At 39.3% G+C, this 26,756-nt stretch overlaps 1 protein-coding gene across 5 annotated transcripts in view; it reads left to right on the top strand.

Moving 5' to 3' along the window:
• LOC128699114 (sodium- and chloride-dependent transporter XTRP3A) overlaps positions 1-26,756 on the top strand; it is a 250,735-nt gene that overhangs the window by 183,349 nt on the left and 40,630 nt on the right. For all 5 annotated transcript variants that reach the window (XM_070096563.1, XM_070096564.1, XM_070096565.1 and 2 more), the window contains exons 2-8: positions 961-1,193; positions 4,710-4,949; positions 7,723-7,833; positions 8,497-8,738; positions 13,433-13,616; positions 17,423-17,624; positions 20,794-21,116. In XM_070096563.1, the coding sequence (XP_069952664.1) occupies positions 961-1,193; positions 4,710-4,949; positions 7,723-7,833; positions 8,497-8,738; positions 13,433-13,616; positions 17,423-17,624; positions 20,794-21,116 (1,535 nt within the window). The remainder of the gene's footprint in view (positions 1-960; positions 1,194-4,709; positions 4,950-7,722; positions 7,834-8,496; positions 8,739-13,432; positions 13,617-17,422; positions 17,625-20,793; positions 21,117-26,756) is intronic.

Genomic DNA, 26,756 nt, shown 5'->3' on the forward strand with positions numbered 1-26,756 from the left:
ACTTGCACCATGTGCGCAGACTTGGATGAGCCCCTTAACCCCTTGGACCGCGGGGCCCCCAAATGCGCGGGGCCCTAAACAAATGCCTCGTTTGCCTATGCGGTAATCCGCCCCTGGGTAGGATGAACAGATACATGTTAACAAGTATAGCAGTTTGTGTCTGGTTACTGTGGTTGTTAGTTGACTAATATCTATAAAGTTTTAAAAGATACTTTTTGAAGCATGCACTAATGAATACTCCCGGCATGAGACTGATGTTATATATATATTTTTAGTCCCAAGATTGGGTGCTAATTGAAATTATTATTTCTAATTGTTTATGAATCATAAAAAATATTGCAAAGGTTGACTTTTTAAGGGGAAAAAAGTTTCGGGTTCATATTACTTTGATTTTGATTCATCATATGATGATCTATTACACATATTGTCAAAGACAAATTTATTTCGGTTTTGTTATAAATCGACATGTCAGAATTTTTCACAGTCGAGTTGGTTGACTGTCTCGAGTATAGTACGTGTTCTGGGACATGTAACCAACACTGAGTTTATTTTCTTGCACTATGTTTTCTTCGCCATAAAGGCTAAATTGTTAATTTAATTTGTATAATTGCATCAACATTGGCAACACAACAAATTTAATAAAATGGTTACTTTTTACACAATATTACTATATTGAATAATAATAATAATATCAATTTTTCATTGTTGTATTGAAAATGTAATATTTTCCACATTATTATTATTATTATTATTATTATTATTATTATTATTAGTAGTAGTAGTAGTAGTAGTAGTAGTAGTAGTAGTGTAGTAATAGTAGTGTAGTAATAGTAGTGTAGTAGTAGTAGTAATAGTAATACTAGTAGTATGATTATTTGTGTATATTTAAAGCAAGTTGTAAAACCGTATGGGTGACCCAGTGCTACTGTGATGACTAATGTTAGTACTGTTGTCTACCAGGTGCCTTCCTCATCCCGTACTTGATAATGATGGTGCTGGAGGGAGCTCCTCTCTTCCTGCTGGAGCTGGGCATCGGTCAGAGATTACGACAGGGTTCCTTAGGAGTGTGGAACCTCATTTCTCCGTGGTGGGGGGGTCTAGGTGTAGCCTCCACCATTGTCTCCTACCTCGTAGGTCTTTATTATAATGTCATCATCGCCTGGTGCTTCTATTACCTTTTTAATTCATTTAAGGTCAGTATATTTAAGGTTTGTGTTGAAAATTATTATTGCTGTTGTGCTGTTATATTCACGAACAGAACCCGTAGGGGTTATTACTCTGCTTAGAGAAGGGAAGGTAATGTGGTTTGATCCACGGAAGGGAAGGGTAGGTTCACTTCTTTAAATCAAAAACCTTTCAATATCATCAAGGAACCCTGGTAGAGAGTTCTGAATAATGTGAGGTTACTTGTTATTGTTATATTTGAGGGGTTATAAACAGCCTAGGGAATGTTACGTTATCAGATCAGAGGAAGGAGAGTGTGTAGCTCCAATCCCTTGGATGAAGAGCCCTTCAATAGCATTGAGGCATCTTCCCAGTACTACAAATCATTTCTTACCATGGTTCTACTAGGTTGTGGGAGGACCATCACAGCCCCACACGCTCTGTTACTACAGATACCATACATTGATATATATAAACTAATATACTCAATTTGCTGATAGAAATTAATATTATATATTGACATTTAATGATTTGTTAAAAAAAAATAATGATTGCAAGTTTTTATTTCTTGTTGAAATTTCACATGGTTTTTAGAATTTAACTTTCTGTGCATCCTTTTGGCATAAATTGAATCTCAAAGAGCAGTAAAATACAGAAGGCCTTTATTTTGCGGTTCTCCACTGTAATGTGTTAATGGCACCGTTCAGGACAGAAGAGATATCAGCAGCTGAAGCAGATTCGGAGATCATTGACAGCCTACAAAGAGCCAGTAAAGCATTTAATTTTTGGGGAAATCCTCAAAAATCTTGATTATGTACTCACTGGAGCAGAGAGATACCGTGGAAGACACTTGATAATTTAGTCGGAATCTCCACCCTGCCATAACATACTGGAGTGAGAAATGTTGGAGAATGTGTAGAATAAATCTAGTGTAAGGGGGCTCTGTGGACACAATAAAAGAACACTGTAAAAACTTTTTAACATCTCACCAGAAATTGTCAGAAATTGTTGGAAGAAGTGTAGAAGTCATCAAGAGGAAACTGGACAATTTTCTCTGCAAAAGCGTTTGATAAATGCTACTGTGGTATGATTAAACACAAAATGCGTGCAAAAGGAATAACTGGAAAAATGGGCAGATGAATATTTAACTTTTTAACAAATAGAAAACAGCACTAGTACACGAAGTGAACTCAGAGGCTGCCACAGTGAAAAGCTGTTCCACTAGGCACGGTACTTGTCCCACTTCTGTTTCTCATTCTTATATCCAACATTAACAAGGACATAAATCATAGCAACCATAACATTCGTTGCTGATGACACTAGAGTCATTGATAGTGGTATCTGTCGAGACTGTGAATCTTCAGGCGGATATAAATCAAGTGTTCAGGAGGGCCTCAGACAACAGTACGATGTTTAGTGATGACAAGTACCAGTTACTTCTCAGTGGAAGGATGGAGGAAATAAAGACTGCAGAGGAGTACAGGACAGATTAAAATAATTCAATAGAGACTTAGAAGTAATGGTGTCGGAAGATCTATTCTAGGATCACAGTGTTCCCATTGCTACCACAAGGAAAATAATAGGCTAGATATCTTGAACTTTCGAGACAAGAAATGCTGAGCCAATGATGATAGTCTTTAAGTCATTTGTTCTCTCCAGGCTGAAATACTGTTGTATACTGAAGGCCACCTTCAAGGCAGGTGAGACTATTGAACTGGAAAATGTACAGAGGACTTTCACTGCTCATATGTATTCCGGCATCAGAATTAATAGGAATGCTTGAGGCCACTTCAAATAGTGCCATTGATGACACTTCCAATCACTTGTGCTCTCTCATTTGGAATATTGATCAGTATTGACGGCTCTGTTCAGAGCAGGAGAAATGTTAGAGGTGGAACAAATAGAGATTGTTTACGGCCCATTGTGATGTAGTATAGGACTAATAAAGCATTAAATTATTGGAAACGTCATAAAGTCTTAAAAATTTGTGCTCACTGGATCGAAGGAGAGATACATAATATATATACCTGGAAAGTACTTGAGGGCCTTGTACCAAATAAACCCTATGAAAAGCATGATGCAGTGAGCACAATAAGGAAACACTGTATCAACGTATGTGGCCCCCAGGCTGCTCAACATCTTACGAGGAACCAGATCAACCAGACTGTGATGGACATGTGGGTCACGACCAACAGCAGCAACAGCCTGGTTGACCAGGCGAGCACCAGACGAGCCTGGCCCAAGGCCAGGCTCTGGAAGTAGAAAAACTCGGAACTCATCAAAGTATATCAATGATAGTTGTGTTCTTTGGAACATAGGTGAGAAAGGTACATAATAATGTACACCTGGAAAATCGTGGAGAGACTGGTTCCAAACCTGAACACTGAACTCACTCCATATGACAGGAAACTTGGCAGATGGTGCAGAATACCTCCACTAAAAAGAAGGGGCATGATGGCTACTCTGAAAGAGAACTCAATGAGTGTCAGAAATCTCTTGACTCTTCACTGCTTACCATTCATGCATACAGGGAATTACCAACAAATCTTGGGCTGTCTTCAAGAGAAAACTGGACAAGTTCCACAAATCAGTGCCTGTCTAGCTGGACTGTAGTTCATTGGTTGGGCTGCATGTGGCCAGCAGTAATAGCCTGTTTGATCAGACCTTGATCCTCCTGGAGGCCTGGTCTGGGACCATGCTGTGTGGGGCATTTGGCCCCAGAAAATATCCTTTAGGTAAGTGCCAGATCAACCAGGCTGTCATGGATATATGGACAAGGAGGCTGCCAGCGGTAACGGCCTGGTTGACCAGTCAAGTACCAGACAAGCCTGGCCTGGGGCTGGGCTGCAAGTAGGAAAACTCAAGAAACTCATCAAAGGTTTCCCAATTGTACTCTTGGTGTCTGCTTAGTTCACCCAGCAAGGAAGGACATAGTGTATACATCAAGAGGTTTGTATGCATTTCTCACAGTATAAATGTTGAAAGTTTAATCCATATTTTAAGAATTAACATATTCCTGACTAGTGGTGAACAGGTTATATATATACAGACTTAATTATCCTCATACAGTTGAAAGGATCTGAATCTGATTAACAAACAATCACCTCACTGTGGTTTGAGCTGGTTGCCAGTTCTAAGTCCTAGGTGTCAGGAATAAAGTCAAACACAGAGTGAGTTGTGATAACTTAATGGACAGTCTGTGTGCATCATATATGACTGGCAAATAGTGCCAACAAGTATAGAAAACAAGACAGTTTACAGAGTGAGTCCTTATTCTGACAATGTTTCTCTCTGGTGGCTTACTGAAACTGAGCACGGCATTGTGAGAATGAAGACTTATTCTGTAGACTGTCAATTTACCAGTGTATACATCTGCTGGTACTACAGTACTTTGTCATTTGTATTTGCAATGGCATGAAATTTCAGATTGTATATTCTCTTCTGTGGGATAATATATATTAAATTTAGGCAAATATAATGGATGGAAATGTAATTTTTTTTATATTTTGACACTTTATTAAAAAGACTTAAATTTCTACTTACAGTCACCTCTACCATTTGCAACGTGTCCTAATGAAACGATAGAAAGTCTCAACCTTACGCTTCCGGTGGAGGAGTGTGAGCTGTCCAGTGAGACGGCATACTTTTGGTACAGACAGACCATTGACGCCAGTCCCACCATCAGTGAAACAGGTGGTGTCAAGTGGTGGATGGCATTGTGTCTCACCCTGTCTTGGGTGCTGGTGTGGCTCTGCATCATGAAGGGCATCCAGTCATCTGGCAAGGTTAGGCTCTTACCTGTGTACCTGTAGTATACCTGTAAAAAGTTTCAGTCCTGCCGATCTGATTAGTCAGGGTGTTGGTGCTTGCTGTGTGCAGTACAATATAGGCAACATAATCTAACTGATAATGAATTCTTTTCAGATGGTTTGAAATATAATGTTTCTTTCCATGTCATTGATGTAATTAATGTGATAAAATTGAAAATGATTTATTGAAGGATAAAATTGAAATAGAAAAGAATTACGGTAAATATTTTTACATGGTTTCCAAACCATATGTATTGTTATGTGCTGTATTACTAAGCCATAAAATATTTTTGTTCCACTTTCTTGTATATAAATACATTGTAGTAGCATTGAAAAATAGCTGAAACCATTTCTGTATATTTTTTTGCAATCATGGGTAAGCTCTGAACTTGAAATGCTCTGCATAACCTAGAGCTTTTCAATTTTTTTAAAAATAAATGCAACCTAATTTATTTATTAAAAAAATGAAGTTTATACAATTCCTGGGAATTGGAGATAATCATTATTATTATAAAACTAGATGAATTTAGATTGCATATTTTGTAAAGCCCCTGATTATACAGAGATTTTTGGACATACTAAGACTAAATTTAAAACTACTGTACTTGATATTATACAGTTGTATAGTTGAATTTAGATTCTTCTGGCCTACAATTGCTGCCACTGCCACTGGTCCACAGTTCCTCCCTCTCTCCATGTTGCCATCATTGGTCTCCCCATCACATGATACATGATACAGTACCTCTTAATCTTTACAGATTGTTCAAAGCTCTGCTGATGTTAGATGTGTCTAGTGAATCTGTTGCAAGTATCTCCATGGCAGGTTCCCCAGGCTCAGTATTACTTGTACAGCCATCATAGACCAAGGCTGCCAATTTGAGTCAAATCACTGGAGGGTGCTCCTGTAGTTCCTTGACACTATTCACTACATTGCTGCTGCCACCCAGTATCCAGTCACATGCTTGAAGGTTTTCACTGGCATCTCAAGATAGTTCTCATGGTGTACCTTCACTCTGCACTTGACAACCTTCCAGGCCTTTCCTGGCATCCTCTTGGTGATGGAAGAAAGCATATTTATTGACATGCTAACCTATGGCTCTACTCTCCAGCTCCCTACTGAACTCATAATGGCACTGCCCACTGTTCTGCTGGATCCTTTTACTTATGTAGAAGAACTGTATACTTCCATAGCTAATGTCAGCCAGGCCTCACCCCTCTTCCCCACCATTTGACCTACCATATTTCGTGGCTTACTAGGCACATGTTTTTTTTTCCATAAAATGTCTCTAAAACCCACCCTGTGTCCTATAAACTGAGGGTCAGTGATGGGAGCTATAAGTTTGGGGCGTGGGGTGGGCTGTAGCTCTCCCAGTTATGTCTGATGCTGAGCCATTGAAACTAAAACAGGTCTTATAAGCTGTGAAATATAGTATATATGTTCCTTGGGTTCTCCACCCAGCCAGAAACATCATCCAGTGTTGACATAGTTGCCATCCTTCTTCAACAGCCTTATAAAAGACCCTTCAGTGTGGTTTCTCAAATGACCAAGCATTTCACTATAGAACACCCGAAGCAGGACCTAGATCATCTCTGTTAACCACAAGGCAACACACCTGGATTCTACTACAGATATAATTGTCACTTCCTTGTCTTATCTGTTCTTTTCCACCTCTCCATTCTTCTCTCCCAGTGACACACCTACTGCAGGATGCATAGGCATTAGCTACTTTGTATCCTCTGCCAGCCATTACAGCTTCTGCTCCACTGCCTGTTATCATGCAGGATTCTCCACCAATGCTGCCTGCTGCTTCCAAACCTTCAAGATTTTGTCTTCCTACCATTCCTCCTACTCTTGTAGGTCACTTGTTCTCTCCAAGCTAGAATACTGCTGTATATGGCCCCCTTATCCTTTTCAAGCCAGGCAAGATTGCCGAGCTGGAAAACATACAAAGAACTTTTATTGTCATATACACTCAGTCATGCATTTGAACTACTGGGAATGCTTGAAGTCCCTTCATCTGTATTCCTTGGAATGAAGGAGAAAACAAGGTACATAATAATTTACACCTAGAAAATCCTGGAGGGAATGGTCCCAGACCTGAACTCCAAAATAATTCTTTATCACAATAAGAAACTTGGCAGGCAGTGTAAAATTCCTCCACTTAAAAGCAGAGGCATGACAAAAACACTAAGATAGAACTTGTTGAGTATCAGGGTCCCTGGCTCTTCAAAGCCTTCCCTCTACTGGACAAGTTCCTCAAATCATTGCCTGACCAACCAGGCTGTGGTTCATATGTTGAACTGTATGTGGCCAGCAGTAACAGCCTGGTTGATCAATTCTTGATTCTCCAGGAAGCCTGGTCTGGGACTGGGTTGCAGGGGCTTTGACCTTTTGATACATCCTTCAGGTATCCATAGTGCTTAGGGAATGAGAGGTTTCAAGTTTATCCCACGAAAAGGAGAGTAGCTCAGATTTCTTGGATCAAGAGCCCTTCACCTGCATCTAGGTACTGCCTGATGGTAGTTTAAGAATACTGCTTGTGATTCCTTAATAGAAGACCTGAAAACAGTTTAATTGAAGAGGCCTTTAGGTGGTTGCAAAATGTGGTGTATGGTTGCAGGTTTCAGTATTTTTTGTTAGATCACAGTGTTACCTAACAGAAAATTTTTGCATATTGTGATTAAAACATAGCTTTATTTGTATAGTACTGTTACTTGGGTCTAATTATTAATCGTTTTTTCTCAACAGGTGGTCTACTTCACTGCCATTTTTCCGTACTGTATCCTGGTCATCTTCTTTGGCCGAGCCATTACATTGAAGGGAGCTGGGGAGGGACTCAAACACATGTTCACACCAGATGTAAGTTATTTTTCCTCATTTTACTACAACACCTATTAATTTTTGGGCTTTCTGATTGTTGTTTTTCAAACACTGGCCCAAGACTCTTTGACTACAATGTACATATTAGGATGTGAGAGAGTAAATAAGTCACAGGGAGGGATAAAAGTTTATGCAGGTACAAGGCTTAATTTGTTGTATATTATTATTATTATTATTATAATAAAAAAGAAGCGCTAAGCCACAAGGGCTATACAGCGCTGAATTTGTTGTATAGAACTGGTGAAATCAACAAAGGTTTTAATGAAAGTTGTAGATATTAAATTGAAGAACAAGAATCAGTAATTATCTTTGTGTATAAACTAGTGTCAGCAGTAGCAGAGTAATTCTGGGAATGGATAAGGAAGAAAAATAGCTGCCTTGAAATTACAGTAATTATTTGTTTATTTATTTATTCAGTAATTAGTTATTTATTTACTTGTGTATTTACCGTTCACATTTATATTCAACTTAAGGTATTTTCAGCTTACGAAGGGTTCATTGGAATGTAACCCCATCATGAGTTGAGGAATGACTGTACAGCATTATTCCTGTGTTTCCTGAGTTACAACTCGCCCAGTAGTAAAAACTTTTTTTATACATATTTTGTATATTACCCTAATGTAATTTTTTATAATTTTACAGATGAGTAAGCTTCTGAATCCAACTGTTTGGATGGATGCAGCCTGTCAGGTTTTCTACTCTCTTGGGCTGGCGTTTGGTTCGCTGATTGCTTTTGCATCTTATAATCCCATGAAGAACAACTGCAAACGTGATGCCATCTTCATGTGTCTCATAACAGTTTTCACCGCCACTTTTGCCACTGTTGACATCTTTGCTGTACTCGGCTTCAAAGCCGTGGCCAACTATGAGAAATGTGTTCACCAGTAAGTTGTTTACCATATGCTTTTTTTATATTAATGAAAAGGAATAATGGTGAATGTGTTTCCTGTTTTTGGGTCATCCATTTCAGAGTGGGAAAATATTCATTGTGTTAAAGATATACACAGTGGTACCTCGAGTTACGAATTTAATTCGTTCCAGAAGGCTATTCAAGTGCTGATACCGAACGAATTTGTTCCCATAAGGAATAATGTAAATTAGATTAGTCCGTTTCAGACCCCCAAAGATACACTTACAAAAGCACTTGCAAAAATACACTTACATAATTGTTCGAGTTGGGAGCTATTCGAAACTTGAGGTACCACTGTATATATATTTTTAACACATTGTCCATTTCCCACCGAGGCAGGGTGACCCAAAAACGAAGAAACACTTTCATCATCACTTACTCTCACTCTCTTGCCAGAGGTGTGCCGATACTAAAGTTCAAAAACTGCACCGTATCTTCATCCCTCCTTCAGAGTGCAGGCACTGTTCTTCTCACTTCCAGGACTTAAGTCCTGCTAGCAGTTTCCCTGAATCCCTTCATAAATGTTACCTTGCTAACACCCCCAACAACACTTCGAGTCATAAAAACCACTTCCCTCCACTCACTCCTATCTAGTATGCTCACACACACTTGCTGGATGTCCAAGTCCTTTCACACAAAACGGTCCTTCCAACCTTTCCTAGGACGACCCCTACCCCATCTTCCGTCCACTACAGATTTATACGCTCTCCAAGTCTCTCTTTTCTAAATGTCCAGACCATCTCAGCAACCTCCTCTTCAGCCCTCTGAATATACTTTTAGTAACCCCTGCATGTCCTTCTAGTCTGTAAGCTGTGGATTCTCTACAAAATATTTACACCACAGATTGCCCTCAGACATGACATCACTGCCTCCACCCTCCTTGCTGCAATGTTCACAACTCATGCTTCACACCCATATAAGTGTTGGCAACACTATATTCTCATGCATTATCCCTTTTGTCTTCCTTCTTAAATATTGCTACCCTAGGTACACATGGGAAGGTACATGCAAGTAGGTGCATGTGCACAAATAACCTGCATCTGCATAGGAGAATGAAGCTTAGGATGACATTTCAGTCCAACTTGAACCAGTAATGGATTATTTGTGCATTTTTCCAATCACTGTATTGTGCATGTTTATTCTTTAGGTACATACGGGTAGGTACATATGGATCTGTACATGCAGGTAGATACCCATGATTAGATACTTACAATATTTCCCTCATACTATTTTTTGGATTTCATGTGGAAGAATTCGCAGGCAGTTTGTATGGTAACTCATTGTTCCACTGTATTCCTCAGAAATCATCTTATTTCTTTACAATTGTTTTTTTATGCAAATTTAGATTTCTTACTTTCGTGCTCATAAAAATTTTTGATGTCTTGTTTACACAAGACATTACAGGTCGGCCATCACTAATCCAGCCATCAGTTTTCTGGTTCCATCAGTAATCCGACACTAATTTCGGCTAGCATAATTTCAAATTTCATCATGATACTGACTCAGAAACTGTACAGATAGTTGTAAATCTACAGCAGCAAGCCAGTGGAGGTGAAATCAGTGATGAAAATAAGGAAGATATAGCAGAAGGAGTCTCTATTGATAGGTTAATTAAGTATATTCTAACCTAACCACTCTAAAATCCAGCACTCTCACTAATCTGGCACACTACAGGTCCCAATGATGCCGGATTAGTGATGGCCAACCTGTATTAGCACTCAAACCTTGATGAGAAACACTGAAATAAGCATTCTCAGCATACATTAGACCAAGACTGGAATATGCTGCAGTGGTTTGAAGTCTATAACTAAACAAGACAAGCAAGGCTTAAAGAAATGGATATGTCATTGTCATTTGTGGCTGATAGGGGTAAAGGTGGAGACAGCTGCTTTCAAAATTATAAAAGTGTACTAGAGTATTGATGTGGAAATGGTCCTAACCTCCATTAACCCTTTGAGGGTCTACAGGCCCTCTCCGAGACTCGTTCTCAGGGTCGGCCAAATTTAAAAAAAAAAAAAAAAAAAAAAATTCTTATGAAAAGATAGAGAATCTTTTCCCGATCATAGTGACACCAAAAATATGAAATTTGATGGAAAACTTACGGAATTACGCTCTCGCGAAGTTAGCGGTCTCGGCGATGTTTACGGATCGGCGATTTTGCCCACTTTGAGCCCCATTTTTGGCCAGTTCCACTGTACTAGTCGACAAAAAACATGAATATTTCGCTAGAACTCCATTTTTTCTATTGAATGAGTGCAAGAAACCACCCATTTACCAATTTCAACTATCCAGTACAGTGGTCAGAATTTAGCAATTTTGCCAATTTCACACAAATTTCAAAAGATGCCAATTTCCGAATAAGGTCCAGAACAAACAAGAAATACATTCCTGGCACTAAAATGACATTTCCTCTGTTCATTAGTCACATCTCAAGGCCCCTCTTACATTCTTTTGCTTTCCACTTCGAATTTTTATTCTCACAAAAAATAGAAGATTTACTGTTATGCAGACTACTGCATTAGTGTAAAAAATGGTATGAATCATATTGGCGCACTTGCAAAAGACTATTAGACTCAACAATTGACGTTTATTGGACGCTTGGCATGATTTGTTTACTTTTGAACTTTGGTAAAAATCAAACATTTCTGCTACTTTGAGCTCAATTTTAAGGTACTTTTCATTGTAAAACCAGTCAAAATCATCTCAATTTCTGTGATATGCCTTCCATTCTATAAAATGAGACCAAGAAAACTAGAATACAACAATAAATACCATACGAAAATACAGTGCAAAGTTGCTGTTTTATTCCAAAAAAACGGTAAAAGTTTTTTTTTTTTCTCATTATGCACTGTGTGCTGCAGGATTTTTTTTATACTGTGCACACTGACCACATAGACCCATTCTTTCATATGGAGGCCTACCAGCTTTCTCCCAGTAGATTTGAGGGCGCTAGAATTTAGGCGTACTAGTACGTCAAAAACCCTGGGTCGTAAGCCATACTAGTACGTCCGAAACCCTCAAAGGGTTAATAGAATGAGCAAGAGACCACAATTATAAACTAAGGAAGAAGAGCTGTAATAGAGTACTAGAAAGTTGTTCTTCTCAAATATAGTAGTAGTAGTAGAACAGTGGAATAGTTAACTTTAAGACAAAGTAGGTGGTACAACTTATAGAAAGTTTAAAAAACTTTGCACTAGACTCAGTACTAAAGGGGGAACACCATGAGTTTAGCTCTTCTTCTGTAGCTATAAATGGGTAATCACAAATAGGAAATGACTGGTAGTATCAAAGAAACCACCCTATACACTTCTTGGGCTTTAATATCATGCACATGGCCACTTGAATTTCGTCTCACTTGACAGCTGCCTTCTCCATTTTAGGTGAGTGGTATGATTGCAAAATTGGCCTCAGTAGTCCTTCAGAATTATGGAAAACATATTGCTGGGCTGGATTTCACTGCCTCCCCATTTGTCTTGTCTACGATTGCCAATTTGAGAAAGTGAGTTGGGTGGGTTATATGCTGACTCCTGCACAACAGCCATACTGGAGACAGTTATCAGAACAGTGGTTAATTATGGCTTATTGGAACTTAGCAAACCTTTCTGGGCTGTTAGAGATTTGAAGTAGGTTAGGATTAGCGCAACATATTTCAAAATAGGCCCCTGTTGTCCCCATCGCAGAACTAGGCTTTTGGACTTTTCAGTTGAGTATTATAGCAGTTTGTCTTATAGCATCATTCAGCAATAACAGTGTAAAGATTAAAAAATTACAATTGAGAAATTAATATAAATAGTTTGTTATGACACATAGGGGCCAACAAACACTTGCAGAATGTGAATTTTTGAACTCTCTGAAGGTCCCCTATCTGCCAGCTGCTTCAGAGCTATTGTTGAAAAGCATCTTATCTTAACGTAATCCAGACAGCAATTCACTAGTCAAACACTATCTATCCTCATGCACTTGTGTTCCTGTTCTTCTTCCAGCCTTCCTTCAAATCCCATATATAATTGATAACATATATGGTCCCATTAGATTTGTATTATATTTTAAGTAACTTGCTGTAATTTTGCTTTCCCCTTTCAGTCATGCCATAAAACTGAAGATCATTGGACCTGTTTAAATAATATGTAAATGTTTTGTAATTGACCACTTTGTCATTAGTTACTTTTCTTATTGAATGTATAATTGTTTTTAACCACACAAGAAGACCTACACAGTGCTATATCTAGTTCTTAAATAGTTGCCCAGAATGCAAGGCATAATTAGTGGCTTTCTTTGGTGACTACTATTTTACTCATCAACATTACCTGTATGCTAAAGGTTAAGTAAAGTTCATCAGGAAACAGGAAATGGGTCTTAGTCATATGATGACCTACCACTTCAGCTTCTGGTCACCTGACCAAGGCCTTTTGCTGGCTTACCGGTCCATGCCTTTAAAAATTAATAGATAACAGAAAGTCTTATCATTATTATCAATATCATTATGAGGTATGGAAGGAGTAGTTTCAGCTTCATGAATCAAGAGGCCTTCCTTGCCATCAATCTTCTTGGCCGAGCTTTAATCCATTCTTTTTTATTTGCTGTACAACCACGTATCTTATTTATAGTATGACTTAAACCTGTGCCTCCTGCTGTCTAGTGAAAGTTAAATACGATGTATGTTTTCAGTAACATCGAGAAGCTGCAGGCCATCTCTCACAACTGGACGAAGTACAGTGAAAACATCAGCATTACTGTGGATAACTATGATAAGGTCTGGCCAAAGATATTCCTGCCCAGGCTCAAGGAATATTATATCAATGAAACTCACAAGCATATCAAGAACTGCAGTGTGGCTGATGAGCTCAATCAGGTATAGTATTATTTTTATTAATATTATTTTTTTTTTAACAAGTCGGCCATCTCCCACTGAAGCAGGGTGACCCAAAAAGAAAGAAAATCCCCAAAAAGAAAATACTTTCATCATCATTCAACACTTTCACCTCACTCACACATAATCACTGTTTTTGCAGAGGTGCTCAGAATACAACAGTTTAAAAGTATATACGTATAAAGTTACACAACATATCCCTCCAAACTGCCAATATCCCAAACCCCTCCTTTACAGTGCAAGCCTTGTACTTCCCATTTCCAGGACTCAAGTCCGGCTATATAAAATAACCAGTTTCCCTGAATCTCTTCACTAAATATTACCCTGCTCATACTCCAACAGATCGTCAGGTCCCAAATACCATTTGTCTCCATTCACTTCTATCTAACACACTCATGCACGCTTGCTGGAAGTCCAAGTCCCTCGCCCACAAAACCTCCTTTACCCCCTCCCTCCAACCTTTTCGAGGACGACCCCTACCCCGCCTTCCTTCCCCTACAGATTTATACGTTCTCCATGTCATTCTACTTTGATCCATTCTCTCTAAATGACCAAACCACCTCAACCCCTCTTCAGCCCTCTGACTGATACTTTTATTAACTCCACACCTTCTCCTAATTTCCACACTCCGAATTTTCTGGATAATATTTACACCACACAGTGCCCTTAGACAGGACATCTCCACTGCCTCCAACTGCCTCCTGGCTGCAGCATTGATAACCCAAGCTTCACACCCATATAAGAGTGTTGGTACTACTATACTTTTACACATTCCCTTTTTTGCCTCCATAGATAACATTTTTTGTCTCCACATATTCCTCAATGCACCACTCACCTTTTTTCCTTCATCAATTCTATGATTAACCTCATCCTTCATAAATCCATCCGCTGACACGTCAACTCCCAAATATCTGAAAACATTCACTTCTTCCATACTCTTCCTCCCCAATTTGATATCCAATTTTTCTTTATCAAAGTCATTTGATACCCTCATCACCTTACTCTTTTCTATGTTCACTTTCAACTTTTTACCTTTACACACACTCCCAAATTTGTCCACTAACCTTTGCAATTTTTCTTTAGAATCTCCCATAAGCACAGTATCATCAGCAAAAAGTAACTGTGTCACTTCCCATTTTATATTTGATTCTCCATAATTTAATCCCACCCCTCTCCCGAACACCCTAGCATTTACTTCGTTTACAACTCCATCTATAAATATATTAAACAACCATGGTGACATTACACATCCATGTCTAAGACCTACTTTTACCGGGAAGTAGTCTCCCTCTCTTCTACACACCCTACCCTGAGCCTCACTATCCTCATAAAAACTCTTTACAGCATTTAGTAACTTACCACCTGTTCCATATACTTGCAACATCTGCCACATTGCTTCCCTATCCACTCTATCATATGCCTTTTCTAAATCCATAAAAGCAATAAAAACTTCCCTACCTTTATCTAAATACTGTTCACATATATGCTTCAATGTAAACACTTGATCTACATATCCCCTACCCACTCTAAAACCTCCTTGCTCATCCGCAATTCTACATTCTGTCTTACCTCTAATTCTTTCAATAATAACCCTACCGTACACTTTTCCTGGTATTCTCGGTAAACTTATTCCTGTATAATTTTTACAGTCTCTTTTGTCCCCCTTCCCTTTATATAAAGGGACTATACACACTCTCTGCCAAAAAGAAAATACTTTCATCATCATTCAACACTTTCACCTCACTCATACATAATCATCGTTTTTGCAGAGGCGCCCAGATACGACAGTTTAGAAGCATATATAAAGATATATAACATATCCCTCCAAACTGCCAATATTCCAAACCCCTCCTTTAAAGTGCAGGCATAGTACTTCCCATTCCCAGTACTCAAGTTTGGCTATATAAAAATAACCGGTTTCCCTGAATCCCTTCACTAAATATTACCCTTCTCACACTCCAACAGCTTGTCAGGTCCCAAAAACCATTTGTCTCCATTCACTCCTATCTAACAAGCTCATGCACACTTGCAGGAAGTCCAAGCCCCTCACCCACAAAAACCTCCTTTACCCCCTCCCTCCAACCTTTTCAAGGACGACCCCTACCCCACTTTCCTTCCCCTACAGATTTATACACTCTCCATGCCATTCTATTTTGATCCATTCTCTCTAAATGACCAAATCACCTCGACAGCCCCTCTTCAGCCCTCTGGCTAATACACACCTTCTCCTAATTTCCACACTCCGAATTTTCTGCATAATATTTACACCACACATTGGAGATGTCCTGTCTAAGGGCAATGTGTGGTGTAAATATTATGCAGAAAATTCGGAGTGTGGAAATTAGGAGAAGGTGTGGAGTTAATAAAAGTATTAGTCAGAGTGCTGAAGAGGGGTTGTTGAGGTGGTTTGGTCATTTAGAGAAAATGGATCAAAGTAGAAAGACATGGAGAGTGTATAAATCTGTAGGGAAAGGAAGGCGGGGTAGGGGTCATCCACGAAAAGGTTGGAAGAAAGGGGTAAGGTAGGTTTTGTGGGCGAGGGTCTTGGACTTACAGCAGACGTGCGTGAGCGTGTTCGATAGGAGTGAATGGAGACGAGTGGTATTTGGGACCTGACGAGCTGTTGGAGTGTGAGCAGGGTAATATTTAGTGAAGGGATTCAAGGAAACCGGTTATTTTTATATAGCCGGACTTGAGTCCTGGAAATGGGAAGTACAATGCATGCACTTTAAAGGAGGGGTTTGAGATATTGGCAGTTTGGAGGGATATGTTGTGTATCTTTATACGTACAGTATATGCTTCTAAACTGTTGTATTCTGGGCACCTCTGAAAAAACAGTGATTATGTGTGAGTGAGGTGAAAGTGTTGAATGATGATGAAAGTACGTATTTTCTCTTTGGGGATTTTCTTTCTTTTTGGGTCATCCTGCCTCGGTGGGAGACGGCCGACTTGTTAAAAAAAAAAGAAAGTTGTCCTTAGACAGAACATCTGCACTGCCTCCAACCGCCTCCTCGCTGCAGCATTTACAACCCAAACTATACTTTCATATATTCCCTTCTTTGCCTCCATAGATAACGTTTTTTGTCTCCACATATACCTCAACGCACCACTCACCTTTTTTTCCTTCGTCAATTCTACAGTTAACCTCATCCTTCATAAACCCATCTGCTGACACATCAACTCCCAGACATTTAAAAACATTCACTTCTTCCATGCTCCCTCTCTCCAATGTGATATCCAATTTTTCTTTATCTAAATCATTTGATACCCTCATCACCTTACTCTTATCTATATTCACGTTCAACTTTCTACCACACCCTTTTTATATTCAACTATTTGTTATGTACTAACTAAGTCAACATGTATATTTTTTGGCAAATATTTCACACACATCTCCCTCTCATTATGCAGATTTAATTTATGTTAATTTACTATTATGCGATGAAACCCCAAAGATTGTGCATTAATCACTTCCTAAATGGCTGAAGGATGTTCTAAAGTGCAAGGGAAGACCTGTTCTGGTGGTTGTGGTTGTAGAGGGAAGAGCCAGTATGCATGAGTGATGAATACTGTACACAATTACTTATCTGGTGATTAAATTTTAAACATTTAATATTTTCCAGCTTAAAATGAATGTGCCACAAAAGGAAAGGGATTATAAACAGATGACTTGAACTTTTGTTTTGAAATCTAGCATCCCCCCATCCCTCCCCATTAGCACTCCTTGGTAACTGATGATCTACAGTATATATTTATGCTGTATGCTATATATGTTCTTTTCTTTGCAGGCTGCTGAGGGCACGGGTCTTGCCTTCATCGTGTTTACACAAGCTATTGTAGAACTACCAGGTAGCAATTTCTGGTCGGTGTGTTTCTTTATGATGTTATTAGCGCTGGGTCTGGGTTCACAGTTTGGAACAATGGAAGGAGTCATCACAAACATATTTGACATGAAGGTCTTTTCCAGAGTTCGAAAGGAAATTTTGACAGGTATGTCCGTAAATATTTCAGATGTTTGGCTATTGATGCAGGTTGTCAAGGGTTCAGATGTTTAGTTACTGCTGTAGTAGATCAATAAAGTTTCAGATGTTTCACTACTGATATAGCAGATTGACCAATTATTATCAGAGAATATTTTCCTTGAACCTAGGTAGTAGGTTGGTAGACAGCAACCGCTCAGGGAGGTACTACCGTCCTGCCAGGTGAGTGTAAAACGGAAACCTGTAATTGTTTTACATGATGGTAGGATTGCTGGTGTCCATTTTTCTGTCTCATAAACATGCAAGGTTTCAGGTACGTCTTGCTACTTCTACTTACACTTAGGTCACACTACACATACATGTACAAGCATATTCGTATATATACACCCCTCTGGGTTTTCTTCTATTTCTTTTACTAGTTCTTGTTCTTGTTTATTTCCTCTTACCTCCATGGGGAAGTGGAACAGAATTCTTCCTCCGTAAGCCATGCGTGTTGTAAGAGGCGACTAAAATGCCGGGAGCAAGGGGCTAAGTAACCTCTTCTCCTGTATACATATTACTAAATGTAAAAAGAGAAACTTCCGGTTTTCTTTTTGGGCCACCCCGTCTCGGTGGGATACGGCCGGTGTGTTGAAAGAAAGAAAGAAGATTTTCCTTGAAACATTTTTTATCACTACTAGTTCAGTAATATCAGGACTTAAATACTGTACTGTACTGTATTCCATTATAGAATTGCTTTCGTCCTCCTTGAATATTCTTACCTGACCTCTCTCTTGATCCCATATATTCTTTCAACAAACCAACCGTATCCTACCGAAACAGGGTAACCCAAAAAGAAAAAAGTTTCTCTTTTAAACTTTAGTAAAATATACAGGAAAAGGTCACTAGCCCTTGCTTCCAGCATTTTACTCTCCTACACATTCATGACTTATGGAGGAAGAATTCTGTTCCTGCCTTTTTATCAAAATAGTCACTCAGCAGTCAGCTCATTATTACAGATACATCAAGTTTTCACCCACAGACAAGTCTAGTTTTAGAACTGATGAGGGGAAAAAGGTGAGTGGTGCACTTAGAAGTCTGTGGAGACAAAGAACTTTGTCCATGGAACCAAAGAGGGGAATGTATGAGAGTATAGTTATACCAATGCTCTTGTATGGGTGTGAAACATGAGTAGTGAATGTTGCATCAAGAAGGTTGGAGGCAGTGGAGATGTCATGTCTGAGAGCAATGTGTGGTGTGAATATAATATAGAGAATTCGTAGTTTGGAAATCAGAAGGTGTGGGATTACCAAAACTATTATCCGGAGAGCTGAGGAGGGGCAGTTGAGGTGGTTTGGACATGTAGAGAGGAAAGAACAAAATTGAATGACTTCAAGAGTGCATAAATCCATAGTGAAGGGAAGGCAGGATAGGGGTCAGCCTAGGAAAGGTTGGAGGGAGGGGGTAAAGGTGGTCTTGTGTGCGAGGGGCTTGGACTCCCAGCAATCATGCCTAAGCATGCTGTGTATGCTTGTCCAGCTTACTGATTGGTATGTTATTCTGCATGGGTCCTGGCGAATATTGGGTCGGCATGTTTGATTCCTTTGCAAGTTCCATGGGTTTGATCATCATTGCCTTCTTTGAGATTATAGTCATTTCCTATGTGTATGGACACAAGAAATTTATTGATGACATGGAAAGGATGATTGGTGAACGACCTGGGATCTACTGGCAAGCAACATGGCGATTCATCTCCCCTCTCACTATCTTCTCAGTCGTAGTGGCTTCTGTCTACTACAGAATCTCTCATCCGAATGGAGCGAATGGAGACAAATGGTTTTTAGGACTTGGTGTGCTATTGGAGTGTGAGCAAGGTAATATTTATGAAGGGATTCAGGGAAACCAGAAGGCTGGACTTGAGTCCTGGAGATGGAAAGTACAGTGTCTGAAGGAGGGGTGTTAATGTTGCAGTTTTATAACTGTAGTGTAAATGCACGTCTGGCAAGACAGTGATGGAGTGAATGATGATGAAAGTTTTTTTTTTTTTTTTGGCCACCCTGCCTTGGTGGGAGACTTCCGATGTGTTAATAAAAAAAAATAATATTTTTTACATGCTGGCCATTTTCCACTGAGGTAGGGTGACCAGAAAAAGAAACACTTTCACCATCATTTGCAGTATCAGTCTTGCCAGAGGTGCACAGATACGACAGTTTAGATGTCATTCTAAACAGCAGCTATCCCAAAACCCTCTTTTAAAGTGAAGGCACTGTACTTTCCACCTCCAGGATTCAGGTCTGGCTAACCAGGTTCCCTGAATCCCTTTACAAAATATTACCCTTTCTCTCACACTACAAGCTCCTCAAGTCTCAAAAGCCATTCGTGAATCATGGGTTGTGAATATTGCAATGAGAAAGTGGTTGGAGGCAGTGGAGATGTCTGAGGGCAATATGTGGCATAAATATTATGCAGAAAATTGATAGTTTGGAGGGGTTGTTGAGGTTGCTTGGCCATTTAGAGAGAATGGAGAAAAATAGGATGACTTGGAGGCCATACAAATCTGTAGTGGAGGAGAAGCTGGGTAGGAGTTGTCCTAGGAAAGGATGGAGGGAGGGGGTAAAGGAGGTATTGCATGCAAGGGGCTTGGACATATAGCAGGCATGTGCATGTTAGATAGGAGTGAGTGGAAACAAATAGTTTTTGGGACTTCACAAATAGTTGGAATGTGAGCAGAGTAATATTTTGTGAAGAGATTCAGAGAAACAAGTTAGCCTGACTTGAGTCCTGGAACTGGGATGCACATTTCCTGCACTCTAAAGGAGGGGTTTGGTATATTTGCTGTTAAGAGGGACATCTAAACTGTCATATCTGCACTCCCTCTGGCAAGACAGTGATAGTGTGAATGATTGTGAAAATTTGTCTTTTTCAGGTCACCCTGCCTCAGTGGCAGATGGCTAGAGTATTTAAAAAATGCTGTATTCATAAAAAAAGTACTAAACTCTTATGTACCATTCATTAGGGCTTGAAGGTCATTGTAGTTGGCATTCAGTAGATCAAAGAAATATATACTGTACAGTAATATTTCTTATTTTTTGTAATTCTGCATCTTTGTATACAAATTGACATTAATTAAGCATTAAAATCAATACTGATTGTGAATAGTATTCCATAAACTGTAATGTTTTCTAATTTTCCTTCCTCAGGCAGTGTATGCTTGTCCAGCTTACTGATTGGTATGATATTCTGCACGGGTGCTGGTGAATACTGGGTCGGCATGTTTGATACCTTTGCAGGTTCCATGGGTTTGATCATCATTGCCTTCTTTGAGACTATAGTCATTTGCTATGTGTATGGACACAAGAAATTTACTGATGACATAGAAAGGATGATTGGTGAACGACCTGGGATCTACTGGCAAGCAACATGGCGATTCATCTCCCCTCTCACTATCTTCTCAATTGTAGTGGCTTCTGTCTACTACAGAATCTCTCATCCTCCTGATTACCCTGCCTGGAAAATGGAAGAGGTAAGATTATATACTCACGTTGGGAACAAGAAGCCCTTGACTTATCATGCTTTCTCTAGCCAGAATGTGGCCAGCAACACCCATGTATATACCTATTTACTGCTGGGTAATCAGAGGCACTCAGTGCAATGAAGCCTTTTTAATGCATCTTGTTTCTGATTAGGACAGGTTAATCAAAGAAGACAACACATTCACTGTTACTAACATGTTGCCTTTCCAGAAAGATACAGACATTATAGTCTAGGGTAGACCCATCAAGCTACATCATCCTCTTCACCTTGAAAAGCGTTCACTAGACTTACCAGCCTCTAAAACTCAAATCCTGCCAGCCTATTTTCCTGAAGTCTGTCACAGATAATATATACAGTGGTCCCTCAATTGTCCTCCATAATCCGTTCCTGGAAGTGGGACTATTATCGAAATAGACAATTTTCGAATCAATTTTCCCCATAAGAAATAATGTAAATACAATTAATCCATTCCTGACACCCAGAAATATTAAAATAAAAATTTTTTTACATGAAACATAGATGTAGTACATAAACAATACAATGGCACATGATAAATGAAACATTAACAGCATAACACTTACCTTTATTGGCGATTCTTCTTAGTGTATGGAAGACTGGAGGAGGAGAGAGATTGAATTACTGTTTGGAAGGGGAATCCCCTTCCATCAACACCTCAGGTACCAAGTGCTTTTCTGGGGTTACTTCTCTTCTCTGTTTCTTAATGCCACTAGGACCAGCTTGAGAGTCACTGGAGTCCTGTCTCGCAAAAAAGCTGTCCAGAGAGCTCTGTTTCTGGCGTCTCTTTACAACTTCCCTAAAATAGGCCAAGACTCTGTCACTGTACAAGTTGCCGATATGGCCTGCAACATCCTTCTCAGGGTGATGTTTCTCCATGAATCTTTCCATCCTACCCCACATTTCAAAAATCTGCTTAATTTCTGAAGAAGGTACCTTCCATCTCTCTTCCTCCTCCTCTGCAGCAAGATTCTGAGCTGTGATCTGTTGCTCTTCCTGCTGAAGCTCTTTCAGTTCCTCAGTGGTTAGCTCTTTGTTGTGGTCCTCCACCAACTCTTCCACATCCTCCAAACTCACATCCAACCCCATGGAACTCCCCAGTGCCACAATAGATTTCACAACTGACATAGACTCATCAGGGTCAGCCACAAACCCTTCAAAATCCCTCTTGTGGACACAATCTGGCCACAATTTTCTCCAAGCAACAACAGCTTCCTTGATTTCCTTTTTCTTTGCCACGATGGAAGATATAGTTGTATAGGGTTTGTTATACATCCTGGCCAGTTCGGTCACACGTACGCCACTTTCATATTGTTTAATGATGTTTTTCTTAAATTCAGTCGTATTTCTCACCTTCTTTACCAAAGGCTTGGCACTAGGAGCTTTCTTTGGAGCCATGGTAGCTTATTTAGCACTTGAAAGCACTAAAATAAATGGAATATTATGAAATATTTCGTATGAACACGTGAGGGGACCGTCGCTCACTGGTAAACAATGGCACACTGGCTATGAAGGGAGGCCAAGGTGGCTCAGAGCCGTGAGTACGCGTCCAGGACGAAAGACGATTAGCGAGTTAACGGACCATTTGCGAGCCAGTGTTTAGGCGAAATAACGGGACTATTTCCGAAATGGACGACTTTCAGGCAGGACGATTATTGAGGGACCACTGTACCTTGCTTACAGTTCAACAGCACTTCAGATTCCATTGACCATTTTCCTCTACTTGCTCTGGTCTACTGTGGATGTTCAATGCTCTTTTTCTCAATACAGTAGGGCCCCACTTACATGGCAGGTTAGGTTCCAGGCTACTGCCGTAAAGCGGAAATCGCCGTAAAGTGGAACACCCTTTTTTCCCCTTATAAATGCATACAAATACTAGATAATAAGTTTAAACTAACATATATTAAGTTAGCAATAGAACTGATCATCGAAAAACAATAAAAAAGTACAATAAACATATAGTGCACTCATTACTTACCTTAAAATATTTATAGTCTTAATCTAGGGTGAGATGAGTAGTATTTATTGTAAGAAATCAAATGTGGTATGTATGGTAGTCAGCCGGGCTACCATACCAGGCCATTGCACCTACACATAATATTCTATTACATTTAAGCATCCCAGAGCGATAAAATGCATATACAGTTTACTCATTACTTACCTTAAAATATTTATAGTCTTAATCTAGGGTGAGATGAGTAGTATTTATTGTAAGAAATCAAGTGTCGTATGTATGGTAGTCAGCCGGGCTACCATACCAGGCTACCCCACCTACACATACTATTCTATGATATTTAAGCACCCTAGAGCGATAAAATGCATATACAGTTCACTCATTACTTACCTTAAAATATTTGTAGTCTTAATGTAGAGTCAGGGGTGAGTAAACGAGATAAAACGAATAAATGAGAGAGAGAGAATGAGTACATGAGAGAGGACAGGCGCAGAGTTATGTAAACAAACCAGGCAAACATAAGTTTTGTAAACAAACGAAGTGTACACATCTGGTTTGTGTACAAGTTGCATTGTGTACAAGTTGTCTCTACATTGATATGGTAGAATAAATAAAGAAGAACACTCCCATTCTCGTGTAACACCATTTTTAGAAGAAATGATGCTGAGTGAAGGCAATGGAAATAAGTCACTCTGACTTTTTTGGGTTATCCTAGGTTCTCTACACATGGTGTTATGTATGATAATCTATGTAACTGTATTTGTGTATACCTGAATAAACTCACATACAGTACACCTACCATCCGACTTACGACCACTCGACTTACGACCGTGTTTTTTATGCCAAATTTCTGGGAAATAAACAACTATTTGTGTTGTACACAGTGTTTATCCAAAACCTTACAGTATAAAATACAGTACTAACAACATAAAAAGTAAAGTAAAAGATGAAATACCAAAATAAAACAATAAAATAAAGTCATTACAAAAACGTTTTGTTCATATTCAGTAGTAAAGTTCGACTTACAACCATTTCGACTTACGACCGGTTTCTCGGAACCGAACTCGGTCATAAGTCAGATGGTAGGTGTATTTAGATAAAGGTAGGGAAATTTTTATTTCATTTTTGGATTTAGAAAAGGCATATGATAGAGTGGATAGTGGAGCAATGTGGCAGATGTTGCAAGTGTATGGAATATGTGGTAAGTTACTAAATGCTGTAAAGAGTTTTTATGAGGATAGTGAGGCTCATGTTAGGGTGTGTAAAAGAGAGGGAGACTACTTCCCGATAAAAGTAGGTCTTAGATGGGGATGTGTAATGTCACCATGGTTGTTTAATATATTTATAGATGGGGTTGTAAAAGAAGTAAATGCTAGGGTGTTCGGGAGAGGGGTGGGATTAAATTTTGGGGAATTAAATACAAAATGGGAAGTGACACAGTTACTTTTTGCTGATGATACTGTGCTTATGGGAGATTCTAAAGAAAAATTGCAAAGGTTAGTGGATGAGTTTGGGAGTGTGTGTAAAGGTAGAAAGTTGAAAGTGAACATAAAAAAGAGTAAGGTGATGAGAGTATCAAATGATTTTGACTCCACATATACCTCAATGCACCACTCACCTTTTTTCCTTCATCAATTCTATGATTAACCTCATCCTTCATAAATGCATCCGCCGACACGTCAACTCCCAAGTATCTGAAAACATACACTTCTTCCATACTCCACCTCCCCAATTTGATATCCAATTTTTCTTTATCTAAATCATTTGATACCCTCATCACCTTACTCTTTTCTATGTTCACTTTCAACTTTCTACCTTTACACAAACTCCCAAACTCATCCACTAACCTTTGCAATTTTTCATTAGAATCTCCCATAAGCACAGTATCATCAGCAAAAAGTAACTGTGTCAATTCCCATTTTGTATTTGATTCCCCATAATTTAATCCCGCCCCTCTCCCGAACACCCTAGCATTTACTTCTTTTACAACTCCATCTATAAATATATTAAACAACCATGGTGACATTACTCATCCCTGTCTAAGACCTACTTTTACCGGGAAGTAGTCCCCTCTCTTCTACACACCCTAACTTGAGCCTCACTATCCTCATGAAAACTCTTTACAGCATTTAGTAACTTACCACCTATTCCATATACTTGCAACATCTGCCACATTGCTCTCCTATCCACTCTATCATATGCCTTTTCTAAATCCATAAATGCAATAAAAACTTCCCTACCTTTATCTATATACTGTTCACATACATGTATATGCTTCAATGTAAACACTTGATCTACACATCCCCTACCCACTCTGAAACCTCCTTGCTCATCCGCAATCCTACATTCTGTCTTACCTCTAATTCTTTCAAAAATAACCCTACCGTACACTTTTCCTGGTATACTCAGTAAACTTATTCCTTTATAATTTTTACAATCTCTTTTGTCCCCTTTCCCTTTATATAAAGGGACTATACATGCTCTCCACCAATCCCTAGGTACCTTCCCCTCTTTCATACATTTATTAAACAAAAGTACCAACCACTCCAACACTATATCCCCCCCTGCTTTTAACATTTCTGTCATGATCCCATCAGTTCCAGCTGCTTTACCCCCTTTCATTCTACATAATGCCTGATGTACCTCCCCCACACTTACATTCTGCTCTTCTTCACTCCTAAAAGATGGTATACCTCCCTGGCCAGTGCATGAAATTACCGCCTCCCTTTCTTCCTCAACATTAAAAGCTCCTCAAAATATTCTCGCCATCTACCTAATACCTCCCTCTCCCCATCTACTATTTCCCCTACTCTGTTTTTAACTGACAAATCCATACATTCCCTAGGCTTTCTTAACTTGTTTAACTCACTCCAAAATTTTTTATTATTTTCATTAAAGTTTCTTGACAGTGCCTCTCCCACTCTATCATCTGCTCTCCTTTTGCACTCTCTCACCACTCACTTCACTTTTAACACTTCTGCTTTGTAAAAACCTCTCATAAGCTAACTTTTTCTCTTTTATCACACCCTTTACTTCATCATTCCACTAATCACTCCTCTTTCCTCCTGCCCCCACCCTCCTATAACCACAAACTTCTGCCCCACGTTCTAATACTGCATTTTTAAAACTCACCCAACCCTCTTCAACCCCCCCCCCCCCCCCCCCCACTACTCATTTTTGCACTTGCCCACCTTTCTGCCAATAGTCGATTATATCTCACCCGAACTTCCTCCTCCCTTAGATTATACACTTTCACTTTCCTCCTACGTGTTGTTGCCGCCACCTTCCTCTTGTCCCATCTACCTCTTACCCTAACTGTAGCTACAACTAAATAATGATCCGATATATCAGTTGCCCCTCTATAAACATGTACATCCTGGAGCCTACCCATTAACCTTTTATCCACCAATGCATAATCTAACAAACTACTTTCATTATATGCTACATCATACCTTGTATATTTATTTATCCTCTTTTTCATAAAATATGTATTACTTATTACCAAATCTCTTTCTACACGTAGCTCAATTAAAGGCTCCCCATTTACATTTACCCCTGGCACCCCAAATTTACCTACTACTCCCTCCACAACATTTTTACCCACTTTAGCATTGAAATCCCCAACCACAAGTACTCTCACAATTGGTTCAAAACTCCCCA

This window comes from Cherax quadricarinatus, chromosome 54 (genome assembly GCF_038502225.1).
Source record: "Cherax quadricarinatus isolate ZL_2023a chromosome 54, ASM3850222v1, whole genome shotgun sequence".
NCBI lineage: Eukaryota > Metazoa > Arthropoda > Malacostraca > Decapoda > Parastacidae > Cherax > Cherax quadricarinatus.